The sequence below is a fragment of the Nycticebus coucang genome, chromosome 11, assembly GCF_027406575.1.
Source record: "Nycticebus coucang isolate mNycCou1 chromosome 11, mNycCou1.pri, whole genome shotgun sequence".
Classification (NCBI taxonomy): Eukaryota; Metazoa; Chordata; class Mammalia; order Primates; family Lorisidae; genus Nycticebus; species Nycticebus coucang.
Genome location: NC_069790.1, coordinates 55894192 through 55914919, shown reverse-complemented (window position 1 = coordinate 55914919; position 20728 = coordinate 55894192). Strand labels below are relative to the sequence as shown.

The following is a 20728-nucleotide window of genomic DNA, read 5'->3' as shown; positions in this document are numbered from 1 at the left end:
GCCTACTAGTAAATTTTGCTATAGAAAATTTATGCTGCTTGTCACCTTCTTACGCTTTCACTTGATCCGATAGTCTGGCTTTTGTGGGATTTTGACTGTGGTTTCTAAGATCTCCCAGCTTTGATACACCTTTCCCTTTTGTCTTTGGTCATCATATACACAAATACAAATCAGTGCTTTTTATAATTATGCTATAGGAAGGTTTTACGGTCTTTGGATGTTAGATTTTTATCGTTGGCCGGGTCATCGTTGGTGTTGATTTCTTCCTTTAGGCTTTGTACATTTCTCCTAAATCCCTCTGATTTCTTTGTTACCTGTGGAATATCAGACAGGCTGTCATGGTTGTCACCTTTTTCTTTCCTGGTGTCACTGATAACCTTGAGATTTTATCAGGGTCTGTAGTCTTTTGTCAATCCTCTCTTGAGGTCTCTCTCACTGACAATTTTGCAATATTCTTTTGTTAGACTTGAATGAAGCTGTCCCGGAGACAGAGCGCCTGGATTCAAAAGCGCTGAAAACCCGAGCCCAGCTCTCCGTGAAGAACAGACGCCAGAGGCCCACTAGGACCAGGCTCTATGATAGTGTCAGTTCAACAGACGGGGAGGACAGTCTAGAGCGCAAGGTGAGCACCCTTGACTGTTTTCCAACTCATGTTGGTTTGTATCATTGCTCCTACAGCTTATTGAAGACAATGATTTTTTCCGCAACCAGAGTCTATGCCCTAGTTGGAAACAGCTGGAATAGTCCACTTCTTTGTCTCTTGAATTCTTTATATTGTTGTGATTCAAAATCTTTTTTCTACTCATTCCATGAATTAATGAAGAGCATTATGCATACTGTCATATTTTGTGATGGTACTTTTGATATTTGGCTGTAGGTTTTACTTAGTGGGAAATACAGAATATGCAAGTAATTGTTTCTATAGGTCTTAGGTATCTGTGTTAGTGACAATGTTAATATGGCAAGTGTGAACTATGGATTCCCATCTGTAAAACAAAAACTGGTTTTCATGGGGATATGCTAAAAAACAGATCATTCTTATTTCAAAGTAAGTATTGCATAGAGCTGAATCTCTGGCATAACCTCCTTTATAATCTCTTATACCAACAGCCTGCAAACAGTTTCCATAACCACATGCATATTACCAAATCACTTCTACCCAAGGGTTTGAGAACTTCTTCTTCCGAATCAGATTCTGGTGTTCCACCCCTCACCCCAGTGGCTAGCAATGTGCCCTTCTCGTCTGATCACATAGCTGAGTTTGAAGAAGGACCACTGTACCCAGAAAGGGAGACTTTCTCCTCTGTTTGGGGAGACACTTCATTCCTTTTTCCTTCAAAATCTGATGATGATATGGAAGAATCTCCTTGCCACCATCAAGCCACCACCACGAAAATATTACAAGAAAAAGGTATTGTCAATTTTGTTGTTTGGTTTTTGCTTTTTCTGATTTCACGAACACCTTGACTTATATAATATACCTTATGGCTTTTTCACATAATCATAAGGCCTTTGTCTTCTCACAGCTGATCCTTCTATATTATGAGATAAGCAAAATAATCCCTTCATGGATTTTATTTTAAGCCTTTTCTGCCTGGTGTAGTATTTTTTATTCTCTCCAGCTCTCTAAAAGTTTATTATTGAAGAACATTACTTGGGGGAAACCGTCTAGAGATTTCATAGAATAGCAGGCCAGAGTTAACTGTATGACTAATATAGTCATGTAGGGGGAAAAAAATGAAGATCACAGTGATAAAGATCTTAACCCATGAATTGGTTTTTATTTAGAAGAAATTTTTTATAACAATGATTTATATTGCAAAGAATGTGATAGGAAAAAAGATATAATAAAGGTAATACAAAGAAGTTAGTCAACTATATTTTAACTTAGGCTTCTAGAATCACACCAGCATTTCACAGTAGTGTCAATAGACTTTTGTCTTTTTAATTAGATATTTTAAATTCTTGGGTAAGCAAGTTAATCAATGCAGGAATACATAAAGTCTAAGGATATATGTCATTCTCCTTCCATGTTTGTATTCCTTTAAAGTAACCACATAGATGTGATTATCTTTCATATCTGAAGTGAAATGTCTACACATGCACGCATGCATACTCCAGGTGTTTGTGTTGTGTTTTTATACATTGGGATTTTTTAATGGAATTCTACTAATATTATCTACAACTGTTTCACACATAATTCTATCTATGGACATCCTCTGGCGATATATACAAATGTAAATGGCGCCAATTCTTCTCTTGTACGTACAGCCCAGAGAAAGCCTGCACATTCCTACTAAGAATCACGAGTCTTCACCAAAGCCCTGTTGTGTAATAGCAAAACTAATAGGATGGATAAATGATTACAGGAGATTCATATGATGAATCTGTGTAGCAGGAAAAATTTATAAACTACACTGAAACATAACAACAGGTGTGAAATCTCTGGAACTAAAGACATTGAGAAGATAAAGCCAGTATCGGAAGAATGCATAAGATTCTATTTTATACAATTAAACAAAACTAGTAGATTATCTAGAGATGTAAAGAAAATTTTGAGAGTACAATTGGGAACAACAAAGTCTTTTACTTGAGAGGAGATTCAGAAAAGAGTGGAAAAGAGCAGTGGTGGGGGGTGTTTTTACTCTACACCTATTTTATAAATATTTTAGATTTCAGTAGTCAATAAACATAAAAAAGATTCCATATACAAACTTAATGGATAGACTTTCTTTCTAATATACAAGTAGCTCCAAAGAATTTATCCTTTTTAAAAAGCAAGAAATGAGCAAAGGAAGTAAATTGTTGATTCATTAAGCAAAAAATTTACATGACTTATAAGATACGAAAAGATGATCAGCCTCACTAATGATCACAGTAATGATCATTTAAATTAGACAATAAATTGCAAGTGTGGCAGCTTGCCAGAATCTGCAAATGAGAATTTGAAAAACTGCATCAACCAGTGGCAGCAGTGATGTAAGACTGACTCCCTCATTGGAGATGTAGTTGTATAGGACAGACACTCACATTGGACCTACAGTTGTATAGGACAGACTCCCACACTGGAGATACAGTTGTATAGAACAGACTCCCTCATTGGAGTTACAGTTGTATAGAACAGATTCCCTCATTGGAGATACAGTTGTATAGGACAGACTCCCACACTGGAGATACAGTTGTATAGAACAGACTCCCTCATTGGAGATACGGTAGTATAGGACAGACTCCCCCATTGGAGATATAGTTGTATAGGACAGACTCCCACACTGGAGATACAGTTGTATAGGACAGACTCCTACATTGGAGATACAGTTGTATAGAACAGACTCCCTATTGTACATACGGTAGTATAGGACAGACTCCCCCATTGGAGATACAGTTGTATAGGACAGACTCCCACACTGGAGATATAGTTGTATAGGACAGACTCCCACACTGGAGATAGTTGTATAGGACAGACTCCCACATTGGAGATACAGTTGTATAGAACAGACTCCCTATTGTACATACGGTAGTATAGGACAGACTCCCCCATTGGAGATACAGTTGTATAGAACAGACTCCCTATTGTACATATGGTAGTATAGGACAGACTCCCCCATTGGAGATACAGTTGTATAGGACAGACTCCCTCACTGGAGATACAGTTGTATAGGACAGACTCCCTCATTGTAGATACGGTAGTATAGGACAGACTCCCCCATTGGAGATACAGTTGTATAGGACTGACTCCCACACTGGAGATACAGTTGTATAGGACAGACTCCTCCATTGGAGATATAGTTGTATAGGACAGACTCCCTCATTGTAGATACAGTTGTATAGAACAGACTCCCTCATTGGAGATACGGTAGTATAGGACAGACTCCCCCATTGGAGATATAGTTGTATAGGACTGACTCCCTCACTGGAGATACAGTTGTATAGGACAGACTCCCACACTGGAGATACAGTTGTATAGGACAGACTCCCCCATTGGAGATATAGTTGTATAGGACTGACTCCCACACTGGAGGTACAGTTGTATGTATAGGGCAGAGTCCCACATTGGAGATACAGTTGTATAGGACAGACTCCCACATTGTAGATACAGTTGTATAGGGCAGACTCCCACATTGGAGATACAGTTGTATAGGACAGACTCACACACTGAGATACAGTTTATAGGGCAGACTCCCTCGTTTGAGATACAATTGTATAGGGCAGACTCCCACTTTGTAGATACAGTTGTACATCATGACAGTTTTGAAAACCCCATGCTCATTTATCTCCACCAGATCAGGCATTGTAATATTCCTCAAATACCTTGTGACCATAGAGGTACACACTATTGACTGTGAGACACACTTTTTTGTCACTCTTGGAAGCATCCTTACTCTATTCCTTATGTTTGCTCCTTGGTTTCCTTTCCTGAGCCTGTCAACTGCTAGAATTACCTTCCACAGACCGGTGCTAAGCACAGCTTCTCTGGAAGCAGTTCTGACATAACAAATTGATACTTTAGGGAGTATAAATACCAGTGAAGGCAAGAGAATGCAAGTCAGGCCTGGTAATTCATCAGAGGTGGAGTCAGGTTGGTGAACAGCTTGACCGTGGTTTCGGCCTACTTTCAAAACAAAGGACTCAATTTTTTTATTAATTAATCTAAATTAATGGGTTATAATGGTACTTTCATGGAAACCTACTTGTGGCTAGTCCTCTACCATCTCTTAAAAACACAATGTGTATTGGCCACAGCTATAATCCTAGCACTCCAGGAGGCTGAGGTGGGAGGATAGCCTGAGATCAGGAGTTCAAGACCAGCCTGAGCAACAGCAAGACCCCATTTCTACAAAAAAAAAAAAAAAAAAACAGAAAAACTAGCCAGATGTGGTGGGGCACACCTGTAGTTCCAGCTACTTAGGAGGCTGAGGTGGGAGATTGCTTAAGCCCAGGGGTTTGAAGTTGCAGTGAGCTATGATGATGCTTCTACACCCTAGCCTGGGCGACAGAGTGAAACTCTATCTCAAAAAAAAAAAAAGTGTATAGATTTCGATCTGCAAGAGGGCAAAACAACAGAAACATGTACTTTGGAGCCATTAGTTAATACTTTATATTCTACCGTTTGAATTTATCAGACATAGCTAGCTATCTGAAGACATTATACTATAGTCAGGGAGGAAGTCCTTATACTATAGATCACTCACATGAAATGTGTCCCAAAGACGTTTAAAAGTGGCTAAACCTTGCCTGGATTATTTCTGTCTGCCATTTACTTCTAATTTATTTAAGAACCTTTGACATTAGCAGATGTTTCCTTTCAGACTGGAGAGGTATGAACTGTGCTTTGCGGTCCTTTAGCAGTAATGTCGCAGTAAAATGTGAGCATTTCCCAGGGAGACCCCTGTGTCTCCCTTATTTGTTACTGTGACTTCTTTAGGATTAAGCTCCTGGTGGCAATAGCCTGACTGGAAGAGAGGGGTGAGTGGTTTCTTTTCCAAAGATCAAGTACTTGGGCTTTCCAGTTTTCCCAGGCTGATCTTGCTTCTGGGTGAAAGGGCAGAAGCAGCTAATTGACGTTTTATAAAGTACTGACCTTATGAACAACAATGACTGTATGATAACCACGGTTGGTATTAACTGTGACCAGATGAAAGCAGAGCTGAGGCTCGCATTCCTCACCTTGATACTTTCATGTGCGTTTGACATTAATCTGTTTGATCATTCATGTATTCATTCAACAAATAGTTATTAAGTACCTACTCTATGTCAGGTATTGTACTAAAAGCTGAATATATGTAATGACAAACAAGATTCCATTCTTTCCCTCAATGAGTTTTCATACTAGAGTCTGTCTGTCTGCCACCGTCTACCCCTGCCGCTGCCTGTCCTCCTCTGTCCCGCGCCCCACTCCTTGGTCATTCGTGTTCTCTCTCTCTCTCTTCCTCTCTCTCCCATTTCTTGCTTGTTTGTGACTGATCTTGCCCCTCCGACACCACAACTACTGCCATCAACAACTGGGAAGACCCTACACATTCTTGCCCTTTGCACACTCAGGCTCTATTGCACTTTGACAGACGTCAGAGAGGGAGGCCCTCAGCCCACTGACTCAGTCAGTGTCCCGTTACCAGACAGTACCATGAGGGGTTATGGGTCTGGTCCTCAGTCTTCTAAATCCAGAAACTCAATACCATACACAGATTTAGTCAAGCTCGGAGTGACTGATTCATGCTGTTCAAACTTAGAAAACACTGATTTTTGAAACCAGAAGTTAAACTTTCTGATTTATTCAGGAGGTACAGATGACATAATAATTAGCATTTTTCAGTGGTTCCATTCTCCGGTTGGTAGGCTCATAAATTAGAAAGTTGCTCCGTAACCCTAAAATTAGAATAAAGGTAACCAGATGTACGTGCAGAAAATGCTCCTTGGGTTGGGTTAGGATCGATCGTCTGTCTCACTTTGGCAGCACTGCTACCACAGCTTTCTCGTGTCCCGCTCTCCTCCCACCTGGTCCCTGATAAGTGGACCTCAGTGTTACTCAAACTTCACGGAAATTCGATGCTTTCATTGCTACAACATTGCAGAGGCCGATACCATAGAGATTAACAGAGATTAACACTGAAGGGATCTACCTTCATGGTTCTCAGCGAACATTCTGTAAAGCCCTGGGGTTCCTTGCTAGGCGAGACTAATCCAGTCTTCAGACCTGGGCTCGGGAGAGTGTGGGTGTGACTAACCTGTGGCTTCCCTCTGTACATGTGTTCAGATGTGTGCTTCTTATGACTAAATTGACTCATCAATAAGGGAACTAAGATGGGTTTTATTGATACAGGTGCAAACCTGACCTCATGTTTGTACTCTCACCTAACCCTCCACTCCAGAAACACCCTAACCCTTCTTCAAAGCCAGCGTAAATCTCACCTCCTTCAGTAGTGAGTCCTTAGGCACACCCACCCCATCCCCAGGCAGAGTGAATTATTCTCTTTTTTCTCATTCCACAGACTTTTTCCCAATCTTCTGCCCCTGATATTTTGTGTATGATAAGTGATCTCATTGCCAATTGTGAGCCAGATTCTTCTCATTTATTTTATTAACCTTTGTGTTCTCTGTCCCTTACAGAGACTGTGGCATGTAGTTGGTACTCAATAATGTTCTTGGATGAATTACTTAGTATGTCTCTGCACATAACCAATGCAGGTCTTCTGAAAGAGGGGCCATCAGTGGAATCCAGCCTCCGTTTGTTTTTGTAAATGAAGTCTTCCTGGAGTGCAGCCATACTCTTTCAATTACACGCTGTCTACTTTCATGCTGGGCTGGCAGCGTAGCTCTGACTGGGTATCTCACAAACCTAAAATCTTCACTCTCTGGCACCTTACAGGCAGAGCTTCCGGACCCCTAGTCTGAAAGTATATTTTCTCCCACGCACCATTACTGGATCAGCTCTAAAAGTGCCTTAGTCATTGGTTCCATTTTGGGGGAACTTTATAAAAGTAATATACCGACTTCACTTGTCTCTGTGGTGCAGTTGGTTAGCATGTTTGGCCTTTAGCCCGAAAGTAATATGCTATGACTTCGGGTCTATCGAGTTACTACGAAGCTGATTAAATTACAGCTGTAATTGATTGCAAGCTTGGGGATAATACTCTGGTTACTGTAACTGGAGTTAGGTATTTTCTAAATGGTGTCAATAACGCTATTTACAAGTTGACATTTTTTCTTGCATTTGCGAGAACTCAGTGAAAATTGGGCTAGAAGGAGTCTCATCGTAACTGGCTAACTAATGAGCACCTCACTGAACATGAGTTAAATTAGAAGGAAAAGATCTTTTTTTCTTGAGATTTGTCATGTGACAGTAAAAAACATAACAATATTTTTCTCTTTCCTGTTAGTGAGCAATACTGAGATTTTGGTTTCTAGTTACATAGCACCAGGCCTTTTTTCGGTCAAGTTTAAGTAGAGTAAATTAAGCACTATCAGTTTTCTACTCACAATTACTACAGATTATTACTCTAAGATTACATATGTGTATTAACACATTGTCTGACACAGAATATCCCTCAAAAATATGCATTGAATTCATGTCATAGTAAATAGAATCTGGCTTTTTAAAAGCTTTATAGCATTTCCTTTTTTCTTTCTGTTAATTTTTTTCTTTTCTTCCCTCCCTACTTTTATCCCTCCTTCCTTTCATTCCTTCAGTCTCACTGTAACACCCAGGCAGGAGTACAGCCTGGTGCAGTGGTGTGATCACAGATCACTGCAGCTCCAACTCCCGGGCCCTTGTGATCCTCCCACCTCAGCCTGTTGAGTAGCTGGGACTACAGGCATGCACCACCATGCCTAGCTAATGTTTTTATTTTTTGTAGAGACAAGGTTTGTTGCCCAGTCCCATTGCTTAGGAGAGGAAAGACACATAGATGAGGAATGCCTAGGAGGTGGAAGGGTGGCACGAACAGAGAGGCACACATAATGTGAATTTAAAAGAATGGGGGATCCCATTCTGGCTGAAGGAGTCTGTTTGTGCAGGGTAGAGCACTCACACACAAAAGGGAATGGGGAGGTTAAGTCTACAGCTCCAGAATTTAAATATCTCGGAAACCTACCAAGATGTTTGAGCAGAGGAATAAAAAGGAAATAATACTAGGTATGATGAAGCTGAGTTAGGAGTCACTGAAAGGTGATTACCTCTAAAAGGAGAGAGAGAGAATGACAGGAAAGAATGATGCACAAACGCTTGACACGTGACACTGACTAGGTAACAGGGGGAGAGAGTGAGTTAAACGTACATCATGGGCCTCAGAACATACGGTCTTGTCATCAGCAGAAAATAGAAAATCAGAAAACATTATGAGGGAAATATGATTAACTCATTTATTTCAACAGAGGAGGTCATGGGCTCGGGAGAGACGTCAGGGGTGAGCGATAGATTTGGGAGTCCCCATCGTAAAGGAAGAGATAGTCAAATGTCTTATTCCAGTGAGATGAGGTGCATGCAGACCTGAATAGACCTTAGGAATTGGCTATCAGGAGATCATCCATTACCTTTGAAGAGGAAAACCAGGCTGCCAAAGCTTAAAGCACCCCGTGTGGGGGCTCAGACTTCTAACTGGTCATGAATGCAGTATTCGAAAGATTTCAAAAAGTCTAATAGGAGTCTTACATAAAGCTAAAGAAATAAAAAAACTTGTATGTTTCTTTTTTTTCCCTGAAATCATACCAGTCCAATGTTGGTGTTTAGCACATTAGAAGTTCTGATGTGCATTAAAGATGGATTTGGTTGATTTAAAATGAGAAAGTCTATTACTCCATATTCTTACATCTTAGCCTTAGAGAAGTATCTATCTCAGTGTTCCTTGGAACACACTTTGGCAAATGTGCGAGATAATGATATGAGGTTGCCTAGCAGCAGTCTCTGTGATGGGCGGAATCAAGCTTTTAGTCTCAAAATGTCCAAATCACTGCAACATTAATAGGTTAGAGAGTGTTTCCATGTACATTGTCTCAGCTGGTCTCCTCACCACTCATTATAACATCTCTCAGCTACCTCGGATTCAGAAAATAATTAGGTGTCTCCTTTTAACTTTGCACAGTCCTAGCCATTAAGAGTTGCTTTAGGATTGATCTGGAAGAGCCCAGCATTTTCTTTTCTTCACCTTCTCTTAAGAAAATTGAAATGCTGCTTTTTTTAAAATGCCCATTAGCAAAATCATCTTAGAAGGTGTTTACGCCATGTCTATAGATTTTGCTCTTACGTGATTGTGTCACATCTGTGGCAATTTAATATAGTAACCCAGGGAGTAATGATGCAAACATCCATAAAAAATATTTGAGCCTTGAAGTGGGGATTTTGATGTGGTTATATTTTTTACTCTCGTATGTCATTACATACATTTCAAGGAATTGATTATGATAATCTGAGTAGCATTAACCAAAACTATGAAAGGCTCGTTGTTAAGAATCCTTGGAGTGTTTGTCTTTAGATCTTGGAACCTAGACTCCTAAACAAGAACTGGGTTTGCACAGTTTTTTTAAGGATGGATGTCAACGGGTGTTTAGAAATTTCTTCTGAGTTAAACAAAAGAACTTGTAAGGCTAATTGAACATTTTCTTAGGACTATTCTCTGCACACTCTATGCTAGAAAGTTCCTAGAAATTAAAAAAAAAAAATTAAAGGATAAGAGGCAGAAAAACACACACTAGGGAGGAATAGTTTCACACATAAAAACACCTCCCATATAAAATGCCACGTGTTAATCATTTCAGATCATTGGCTAGATGGAGACGCGGAATAGTATGGTCTGCTGAATAGTTTCAGGTAGCACCGCTGGAGTTATCTACCATGTCTGAGGTGGAATCCCCTTCCCACACTGACATGGAGCTCTGCTTGCAAAGCCTCTCTTCTGATCGTCTTTTGGCATCGTTTGGAGGGTCCCCTTCCCCCAGCAGCTGCTCTCTTTGAACGCCAGTAAAACTCAGAGAGGCAAAGCTCAGTCAGCTCCAAACGCTGAGTAGAGTTTGGCATCTTCCAGAGCACCGCAGGCCAGCCAAGTTGTGCTCTGATCCAGCTATTAAGAAGGCCCTTTCATAGATACTGATGTGGCATAGCTGAGCTCGCTCCTGCTTCAGAAGTCTCCTCTGTGTCCCACTTGCCCTGTCCCAGGGCTGGCCACAGGCCGTGAGCAAGGAAGAGATGAGAAGGGAAGACACTGACTCTCACTCTGCCCCTTAGTCTCCCTGACTCTCAGGGGCGGCATCTGTACTGGGCTTCAGAGACACAGGGCAAGTGCGGTGTGTTCCTGTTGGAAGGCACTGAAAGCCAAAGGCAAGAGGTAGGGAGGACCAAGGCCAGGCCAAGAGTATGCCAAGAGTAAGAAGCAGAAAGGGAACACAAGGAGTCACCTTGGCCCCTGCTTTGAATGCTGAGGATGACTTGGTAGTATTTATTCTTGTTTAACTTGTTCATTTCAATGTGCTTGAGCTAAAACTCTTTGAGGTGAGTGTCAGGCCTTTTCTGTCCAACAGGACCTCTCCTACTTAACTGAGTGTTCCTCAGTGTAGCCGTGTTATGCCTATAAAGAAGGCATCTGTTATGTTGTTTTTTTACAGTTAAGAATTTAGACAAACTCCTTAGATTCAGAGATGCACTGAGTTTCGATTCATGGCTTTAAAAATAATAATAACTGATCTTTTTCATAAATGTATACATCCTAGATGGTGCCAAAGGTCCCAAATCATTAAGGGCATCCAGTTCGTTGGTGGTGCACGGAGGAAAAATTAAGCGGAAGTTTGTGGATCTGGGGTAAGCTCCTCATGATGTAAAAATCAGGCCCTCTGTAAACAGAAGATTAACAGAAAATTTCAGCTTCCCCTTTCTGACTGTGTGTTGTCATTATAGGGCTCCTTTGCGAAGGAATTCCAGCAAGGGAAAGAAATGGAAGGAAAAAGAAAAAGAAGGCAGTAGGTTTTCTGCAGGTAGCAGGTATGAGTAGGTGATTCAGAACACAAACTTATTTCTGTACTTCAACTTTCTGTCCCTTTTTACCGTTGTTAACCAAAATCAGTGAGCAATATTTTTGAGCTGAAGTCATTAGGCCTAGAGTTGAGATAAAAGAAAAATTGCACCATTAGTTTATATTTGTTTTCCTCTAGTTATAGCCTGTATCTGACCTTGGGCATATCCATTGATTCTTCATTGCAGAATTGTGATCACGTGAATAATTTCAAGAAATGTTTATCGAAATACAGCATAAATATATCTATGTCTTACTTTAGACATATTTCAGATTTTTTGCCCAGCTACCCACATTAGTGTCTTCTCTTTTTTGTTAAATCTACAAGAGTAATTTTTCATGTAAGTGCCTTGTAGGCATTCAGGACTGTCCTGTCCATATGCATGTTAGAATGGCCACCGTCTCTTGCTGGACTGGGCTATTTAATTGATTTTGCAGACACTATCAGCTGTGCTTACTGTTCTTAAAGACTACTTTTCTATGGAGAAGTGAGCATTGAACAAACAACATGTCAGGTTTTCCCACCTTTATTCTGAGACTACGTAATTTTAAACTTAGGTTTGTACAGGGAGGGAGTACCGCATAAAGCTTCACAGTCCAGCTGCTTGGATTTGAATCACACCTCTCCATGTATTCCTTTTAAATCTGGACAAGTTAGTTACTCTCTGTGCCTCCATTTTCTCATGCAAAATGAGGGTTATAATGGTGCCTACCACATAAGGATTGTGTAAGGGTTAAATGAATTTTCATATAAAGTTTTAACATGGTACCTGGCACATAAGCGGTATTAAAAAAAATAATAAAGATAACAGATTGCTGCTATCATTATCATTATTATTATTATTATTATATTTGCAAGTTACAAAGTAGTTTTATATTTATCGCTTCATTTGATCCTTACAATATTATCAAGAGGGCAGATAATCGCACCAAACTTTATTGATGAAGAAGTTCTCCTTCATAGAATTTAATTGAGTTGCCCAGGGTCATGCAGGAGGCAATTAATGTCAAGCTGGGGCTTGTGTCTCCCGTGGAGATGTCTTTCCAGCACACCATGCCACCTTCAGTTACTTATGCATCTAATGATGGTTTCCTTTTTTTTTTTTAATGAAATTTGGGAATCATCTCAATAGCATAGACTAAGAAACAGAAAAAAATGCTAAAAATAAAAGACTCTCAAATCATTTGAGGATCTCTTATCTTCCTCATCGGTTGTCACCTGCTGTAGCCTTTTCTTTTTTCTCTCTTCGCACACACACCTTGTTGAGAAATGTACCTTCTCCTTGGGATCACAGGAGAATGGGGTGGCAGATGAAGAGAGAGAATTACCAAATTAATTACTTTTGTTAGTCTGGGTTTCCTCATACTTGACAATGGAGAAAGGGACAACAAGTATTATTGAGGACAGTCACCTCTGGAAAAACAAAGAAAATACGAGGCCCTCTGCAGCTTAGAAGCAATGTAACTGTGTATGGTTTTTGGAGTGAGAAATAAAAAACAGTCTACTTTGTGCCTTAAAATTAAGAACATAAAACAGTCAAACATAGTGGGGAAAAAACAAATGATAAAACCATTTAAGGGAGAGAGAGATGCCTGAGTATACAACAGGAGAGACTCTCAGATCCATCAGCAATGCCATGGTCCTTCTGTTGGTTTCTGGGCTTCCGAGGCAGACAGTGCCTCTCACCTGTGAGGCGCCACCTAACAGGGATGCCAGAGGGCAGAATGTTAAATTGAACATTTCATCACAGTCCCCAGAGATTATCACCTTCTTGCATAAATTCTGGGTGAAAATCAAGCAAATCTTGATAGTGTTGATGAGTGCTCAACTTAATGCAGGCAAAACCACAGAGCGTCAAGGGCAGATAGTCATCAGCACACTGCCTTACCAAAGGCAATGCCAGCTTCTGTCCCTACAGCCAGGTGTCTAGCTTGGCTGCCTCACCATCTCGCTTTTTAAAATTTTTCCCTTGAAGAGAGGGTCTGCTCTGTCATCCAGGCTGGTATACAGTGACATTATCATAGTTCACTGCAATCTCAAAGTCCCTAGACTCAAACGATTCTCCTGCCTCAGCCTCCTGAGCTGGAGCAGCAGGTATGTGTCACCATGCCTAGCTAATTTTTCGTTTGTTTGTTGTAGAGATGAGATTTTGCTATATTGCCCAGGCTGGTCATGACCTGGCCTCAAGCAATCCTTCCTCCTTGGCCTCCCAAAGTGCTATGACTATAGGCGTGAGCCACCATCTCTGTATTTTTAGAACATTAACTCTGGAGTCTCCCTGTTTCCATGGTCACAGATTATTCCACATGTATCAATACTGCAAAATAGTTTTCAATTAGAATCATAATTTTATAATTATTTATAATTACAGTGGAATTTTGGGAAGATGGACAAGAATTCATGTAATTGAAAAAGTAGAAGAACAAGGGAGAAGAAAGACATTTGCTATTGTAAAAATATAATGTTTGATCTATCACAGTCATTGGTTAACACTAAAAAAGAAAATAATTCTAATGGCAACCTCTGTGCTCCTAGATGGATTGATAATGGGCCTAGAACCCTGTCAGACATGATCCGGGGAGAAGAGAATTAGTACCTGGTGGAGTCTTAGTGCACTTGTGCGGGTGGGTTTCATGGGCCTCTGCTGGTCCGTGGGCTGTAAGTGCCATCAGCAGCAGGGTCACGCTGCAATTGTGGAGAAGAACCAGGAATAAACTCACCACCCAGTGAGGCTTTCTCTGAAAAAGGAGGGAAGGATTCATGGATTTAAGTTAGTAACTTTATCTTTTAGACTTTTCATCAATTCTTATTAGGCTGTTAAAAATCTGATGAGATCATCAGTCAGTGATAACCTGTGGCTGTTAATTTTTAAAGAGGCAAGACTTTTGCTGAGTTTGGCCTTGGTTTTAGTTTTTTTCTCTCCACAAAGTAAGGAGTTTTACTCCATGGTGTCCCTTGTGGACACATAATGACTCAGATTCCTGATCAACATGAAACAAATAGAGAAAACAAACGAAGCTAATAATAATGAGTAAATAAACCCAATCAAAGAAATAGGATTTGATTCTATCCCTTTTCCAATGTTGGGTGAACATTCTGATGTAAATAGGCAGTCTCACAAATAACAAAAGCAGGCAACATTTAATTATCAGACCTTTTTCATTCCTTAAAACAGATACCAAAGGGGAAAATAAAATACGCTTCTAGATTCTAGAGTAAGTAGCCATTGGTGTCTGTGGAGTATCTACTTTGGAACTGTAGAGAAGCTCCCAGTGACTCAAGTCACTGAATGGGAATTCCTGTGAGCACATTGTGTATCTCAGGTGATGGTCTGCTGGGAAAGTAATGGGAAGTGATGGATTCACCTTGAAAGTGTGATGGGTGGAAAAAACACTGATTTGGAATTCAGGGGAGTAGTCCTGAGTTTCCTGTAGGCAAGCCTCTGACTTTCTGGGACCTTGTTTTCCTAAAACTCTATGGTCTCTAACTCCCTATTCATCTCCATGTATACTGTCCGATACAGTAGCCTCTGGTCAGATATGACTTGTGAGCACTTGAAATGTTCCAGTCCCTACTGAGATAAGTGTAGGAGAAAATGCATGCTAGATTCAAAGACTTAGTATTTGTAAAAAAAGGAATGTGAAATATCCTATTAATAATTTTATAATATTGATTACATGTTAAAAATAATAATTTGCCTTTGGAGGGTAAATAAGATATATTATTGAAATTAATTTCACCTCTTTTTTCATGTGGCTACTAGGAAATTTAAATTTACATGGTGGGTCATGTCATTATATTGGATAGTGTTGATCTGTATCATTCTGTGAAAAACAGATCCTCCTTTAATTTCTAACTCATTCACTTGGTCTGTAAATTAACTTGTATTCATTTGTAGTTTATTCTTTATATGCAGTCTTTTTTTCAAAAATAATCATCTATATACAAAAGTACATGTCCTACAACAATATAATTTCCCTGTAAATTGAACAAGGAAAAATGAGATAAAGCAAAAAGTAAGGTTGGTACTTAAAACATCATTAATAATACCTTCATACTAAGTATAACAGTGGCCTTTCAGTGAAAGCCAAGAGCACAGTGTCAAAGCGGTTAAAAGCCCAAGTCCAAATCCAAGCTCTACCACTTACCTTGGGCAAATCACTTAACCTCTTTGTGCTTCAGTTTTCTCATCCATAAAATGGAAATATATGCCTTTTCAGGTTGTTGGGAAGATTTAGACAATCATATTCAAGTATATTTCAAGTTCTTGATAAATAAAAATGGTTGTTGTTATTACATAGTATTTATATTTAAAGCAGGTTGAATGGGGAGGGATGTAAAGCAAAGTGTTCTCTTCATGCGTGTTTTGCTGGCAGTCTCGTTCATCCAAAGAGGACTTTTGTTATATTTTGAAGAATGAAAGAACTATATGGATTATGCTTCAGGCAGTTTTTCATAGAATGATATTTCTCTCAAAGAGGCTTTAGATAAATCATGGTATGACAGTGAGTTTGAAATTATATCCCGTGACAAATCCCTGGAGGGCAGCCCTGCCCTGTTGCTGAGTAAGGTCAGAGCCCCTGCTTAACAGTCATCTGAGCTGGGTAGAAACAAACGCTCATAAAGGGGTCGAGGGTAGAGATGAGCACATGTGTGTGAGTAGAAAACATCTCCCCCCTGCATAAGCCTGGGCCAGTGAACGCAGTCACTTTCTTAAAGACCTTTGAACAATGTCAGCTTAGCTTTAGTGGTGCAGACTTACTCCCTTGTAACTATCTATCCCCTTTTCAGGTGCATTTGTCAATTCAATATTCAGTTTTCTTTTTAAGTACTATAACTTCAAATACCTAAAACCTGGCAAAGTTATATTCTTAGCAAGAAGATACTTTTCCATACTTAAAACAACTCTTGAAAATCTAAGAAGTTAATGCTGTAACTGTAGTGACTCTAAACTTCCCAATATAATCATCAGTGTGATTAACTTATTTTGTACATTAAAATGCAAATTAAAATGAGTTTAGATCATTGACATGAGGATAGAATCAGTGGACAGATAAGCTTAACATTTTTAAAATAATTATTCTGTAAAAAAAAAAAAAAGTTCTTAAATACCTAAGCAATATATTTGTCATTCCTAAACTTAACATTTATGTTTTAATGGCATGGATTTTATTTATATGAACCTCATGCTATTTCATTTTAAATAATCTCAGAGTGGGGAAGACTCATTAAGGGAAAAGTTTCACCATCTCAAATGACTTAAGGTTGAACATGTTACAGTGACCATCTCAAATGGACTATTGGTTATTGTTCAGAAATTCAGGATTCATGGTCTAGGAGCAAGATATATCCAGGATGGTTGGCCCCAAGCTGCACATGGACACAGGTTTCTTGTACCTGTTATCCATTAGAGTCTCCAAAAGCCCTTTTGATGGGGCTGGCTAGACAACCTTAGACTCCTTGGTGGATGTTAGAATCTTCCAGAATTATTTTATTTGATTTAGATGAATGGAAGACTGCAGCTCTTCCTCTGGTTGTAGCTAGCTTTCTCCAATTAACATCATTTGATCTTCTGACACTTCTGACATCTTCTGACATGTTCTGACACTTTCTGAACTCTAAATGGTATTTCAATGACACCCAATTAGATTCTGAATATGTCATATACCTATATCCAAAGTTAAAACAACAACAAAAGTTACCATGGGATATTTAGCTGAGCAATTTGATTTTGGGGTGCCAGCCACAGGAAAAACTGATTTCAAGATGTATGTAAACAAGTTAGTTGCTCTATAGAGTTCATTGCCATAAACCATTTAAATGCCGGGAAACAGCTACCCCCAAAGTGACATCTTTGGGTTATGGAGACTGAATTTGAAGACGTTCTTTGTCCCAGTTCCTAACAATAAAAATGTCAAGGATATGGCAGTTTGTGATTCTTTTTTCCCCAAAAAATGATAGTAACCATTAAAGTACAGAGCTGAAAAGAAGATAAAAGGGAGCATAGAACACCTATTTTGATCCTCTGAAAATTCTTTTCAGTTCCATCAAAAGTTCATTTCTGCCAATAGGAATAAGGGGATGAAGGAAGGAAGGAGAAAGAGAAAAACAAAGAAAAGAAAAGAAGACAGGTACAATGTACACCGTGTAGGTGGTGGGCACACTTGCAACTTTGATCCATGCAGTACTAAAAGCAACTCACATCATAAAAACCATGTAACCCTGTAAAATTCTGAAATTAAAAAAAAAAAAAAAGGAAGAAAGGAAAGGAGGATGCGGGAAAAGGAGGGAAAGAAAGAATTAGTGTTATTTCTAGCACATTTCTCCACAAAATAAAATGGACTATAAGAACGGTCAAAATAAAATAACTGCTACCTTACTCTTTTTCTGCTTTTGTAGCCCAGAGAGTTTACTTTATGCAGGAGAAAATGTCATTTATTTTAGAAAGCATGTCTGGTAAGCTGGTAGGTCTATGGTTTTAAAGTTATAGAATGATTCCTTTTTAGATGAATATTTTATTCACTAGGTTGAAGCACATGGAAGGATACCACTGTTGGGTTCTTTAAAGATACTAGGAAGCACACAGGCTTATATCAGTTCGTGCAGTTTTAAAGTCAAATTCAGAAAGAAATGAGGGAGGCAGGAGACAGCCCGAGGATGGCCTTACTCTTCAAAACACCGCGGAGTCAGGTGGTTTGCAACTACGGAGACGGTAGGTGTCTCTCAGAAGGGGGCTCTCACTGCTTTCCACCTGATTCTTACTGCCTTCTGTGTATTATGGGGATGTGGAAAGCTGGGGAAAGGAAGCCTCTGGGTAGCCCCAGATGCCAAGTTTCTATGACCTCCCTCACCACTAAGTGACTCCAAGACCTGTGCTCAGTGCTGGATGCACAAGTCCACATGGAGTTATTGGTCTTGAATATTTTCCTGGTGCAGAGAATTTTGCGAAAGAGTTTAATTAGATGGGATTTTCAGTTGTTTTTTTTTTTTTTTTCCAAATGTTGTCTGGCCAGGATTTGGATTACCTAAAGTCCTTTTCCAATAAAGCAATAAAATGACAACATTAGGAAATAATATTCTTATTTTCTCCCTATTTTTTTAAAACTCAAGATGGTTATTCTTAAAAACATTAAAAAGGCAGTTCACTTGGGAGCAGATTTTCATGCTGCCACTAATTATGGTCTATTTATAAACTTTAAAACAGTGTCCATATATTTAAGTATTACCATACTTTATTGGAATTGTGAATGGAACTCTGAAAAAATTGCCCCAATTCAGAATTTATATCCATGGGAGATAATGATCATCAGGCCCAGTTATTAAAGAGTGGGACTACAGATAAAATATTTTTATGTTTCTATGCAGTTACAGCTTTCTTACCACTTTTATTAGGATGTGGGAGCTAAGCTAAAAGACAGCCTTAGAAGTTACATTATTACTGGATAGTGAGAACTCTAGAGAGATTTGCCTCCCCAGAGTTATGTGGCTACATTTGAAGGGGGTGAGAAGTGGGACTGGGACATGAGATCCCAGTCCATGGAGACATTCCCAGGGTTGTACAGCTGATGCCACTATGTTCCAAAGGGTAAGAACCCAAGACCTTTCCCAAGTTGAATTGCTTTACCTTGAGGATGTAAGATGGCTCCCTCATCTCTCAGAGGGGCCAGCGGGACAGCTGCCCTTCTCCTGTGTAACCATCCAGATTCATGTTTTTGGAGTTCCTCACCTACATGGTAGACCAAGTGTAGAAGGACATCTGATTCTCATTGCTTCACCCTGAGAGGGGTGTGGAGAATGAGTTCAACAATTTTCTGTGAGTAAATATCCATCTGCTCTGCTCCAGAGACCTCATATTTGCATTCAGGATAATACTGATAAATAATAGATTGTAAAACTTTGAGTCAGCTCAGACCTGTGTGAAGATGCAGATTTCTTCACCCCTATTCCCTAGAGTCTAGGGCAGTAAGTCTGGGAGCCCATAACCTGAATGTGAACAACCCCCGATGATTGGGAAACACCACTCTAAGCCATGGGCCTAGGGATCTGCTTCTGCTAGGCTCCCTTCAGGTCAGCTGTTACACCACCCATCCCCCCATCTTTCAATAGTATGTAGGTGGAATTAAGGATACAAATTATTTTTCTTAGTGATAAGGTAAATTCAGTTTATTGATGAGTGAACTTTTTTTTTTTTTTTTTGGATTAGTATGAGGGTACATTTGATCAGGTGACATTGTTTGCATCTGTAAGGTAAAGTCCCAGTTGTAGTTGAGTCCTTCATCCAGGCAGCGTGCCACATACCCTTACATTGTACCTGTCGGGTGAAAACTTAGCCTCCCCTCCTCCCTCCTTCTTGAATTTAATTGGTTCTCTCTCTATGAGCCCATAGTTGTTAATCAAAATTTTTTTTAGTTTAGACTTCAGTATGAAATTGAAGATTGAGATATCTCTGGTTGGTCTTTCATATTCTTGCAGAAACCTTCATTTTGTTTTGTTCTTCAAGAAATACACTATTAAAATCATCGTATCTTCTGAAATTTTTAGTGTGACCAACACTTTTACTTGCCCCACCTGCTGACATCAATGTTGTACCAAACTTCACAGACTTCTTCATTCTCTTCTGTCATCATTCTCAGAATCCCTCTATATCTGTGTCTTCACAGTTTGCAAGACGTTTTTAGGTGTACTGTTCCATTTGATTCACACAATAGTATCTGAGAATAAGCAGGAGTTATGCTATTTATATAAATTTGAAATATCTAGTATTTCAGAATCCTGCCTTTGAAATGAGCTGTGAGAAAGCAGAAACGCGGCAAACGCAGGACGGAAGTGGCATGGGTATGGTGTCCAGGCACTTGTAATGGAAAAGGAATCTCTTTGTTATAATGATACCAGCAGCTATCAAATAATAGGCAATCCATTAAATATCATTTGGACTAACTGGGGCTGACTCCACTTCTTTCAAGGTGCACATAAACCACTGCCCATTCGTTCATACTTCGGTTCCTTGAACTCCTCCCACTTCAACCTCTCAAAGTGCTGGGATTACGGCATGAGCCACCCTGGCTAGCCAGTTCCTTTTAATTATTTTTCTCTTAACCAAAAGACAGTTACAAACATGAAAGTGCCCACATTCAGAGAAAATGTTTTTTTCTCTTTTGTGTGAAAGGATAAATGCCTTTGAATCCTTTTTTTGTTTGTTTTGAGACCGTTTCTTATTCTGTCACCCAGACTA

General features: G+C 39.6%; 1 protein-coding gene across 11 annotated transcripts in view; it reads left to right on the top strand.

Moving 5' to 3' along the window:
* The window catches only part of PPP1R9A (protein phosphatase 1 regulatory subunit 9A), a 320283-nt gene that overhangs the window by 287588 nt on the left and 11967 nt on the right, over window positions 1-20728 (top strand). For 8 of the 11 annotated variants that reach the window (XM_053553450.1, XM_053553446.1, XM_053553447.1 and 5 more), the window contains 4 exons: window positions 465-622; window positions 1111-1411; window positions 11197-11284; window positions 11381-11464. In XM_053553450.1, coding sequence (XP_053409425.1) covers window positions 465-622; window positions 1111-1411; window positions 11197-11284; window positions 11381-11464 — 631 coding nt within the window. The remainder of the gene's footprint in view (window positions 1-464; window positions 623-1110; window positions 1412-11196; window positions 11285-11380; window positions 11465-20728) is intronic. The other 3 variants (XM_053553455.1, XM_053553454.1, XM_053553453.1) reach the window with 1 other exon arrangement.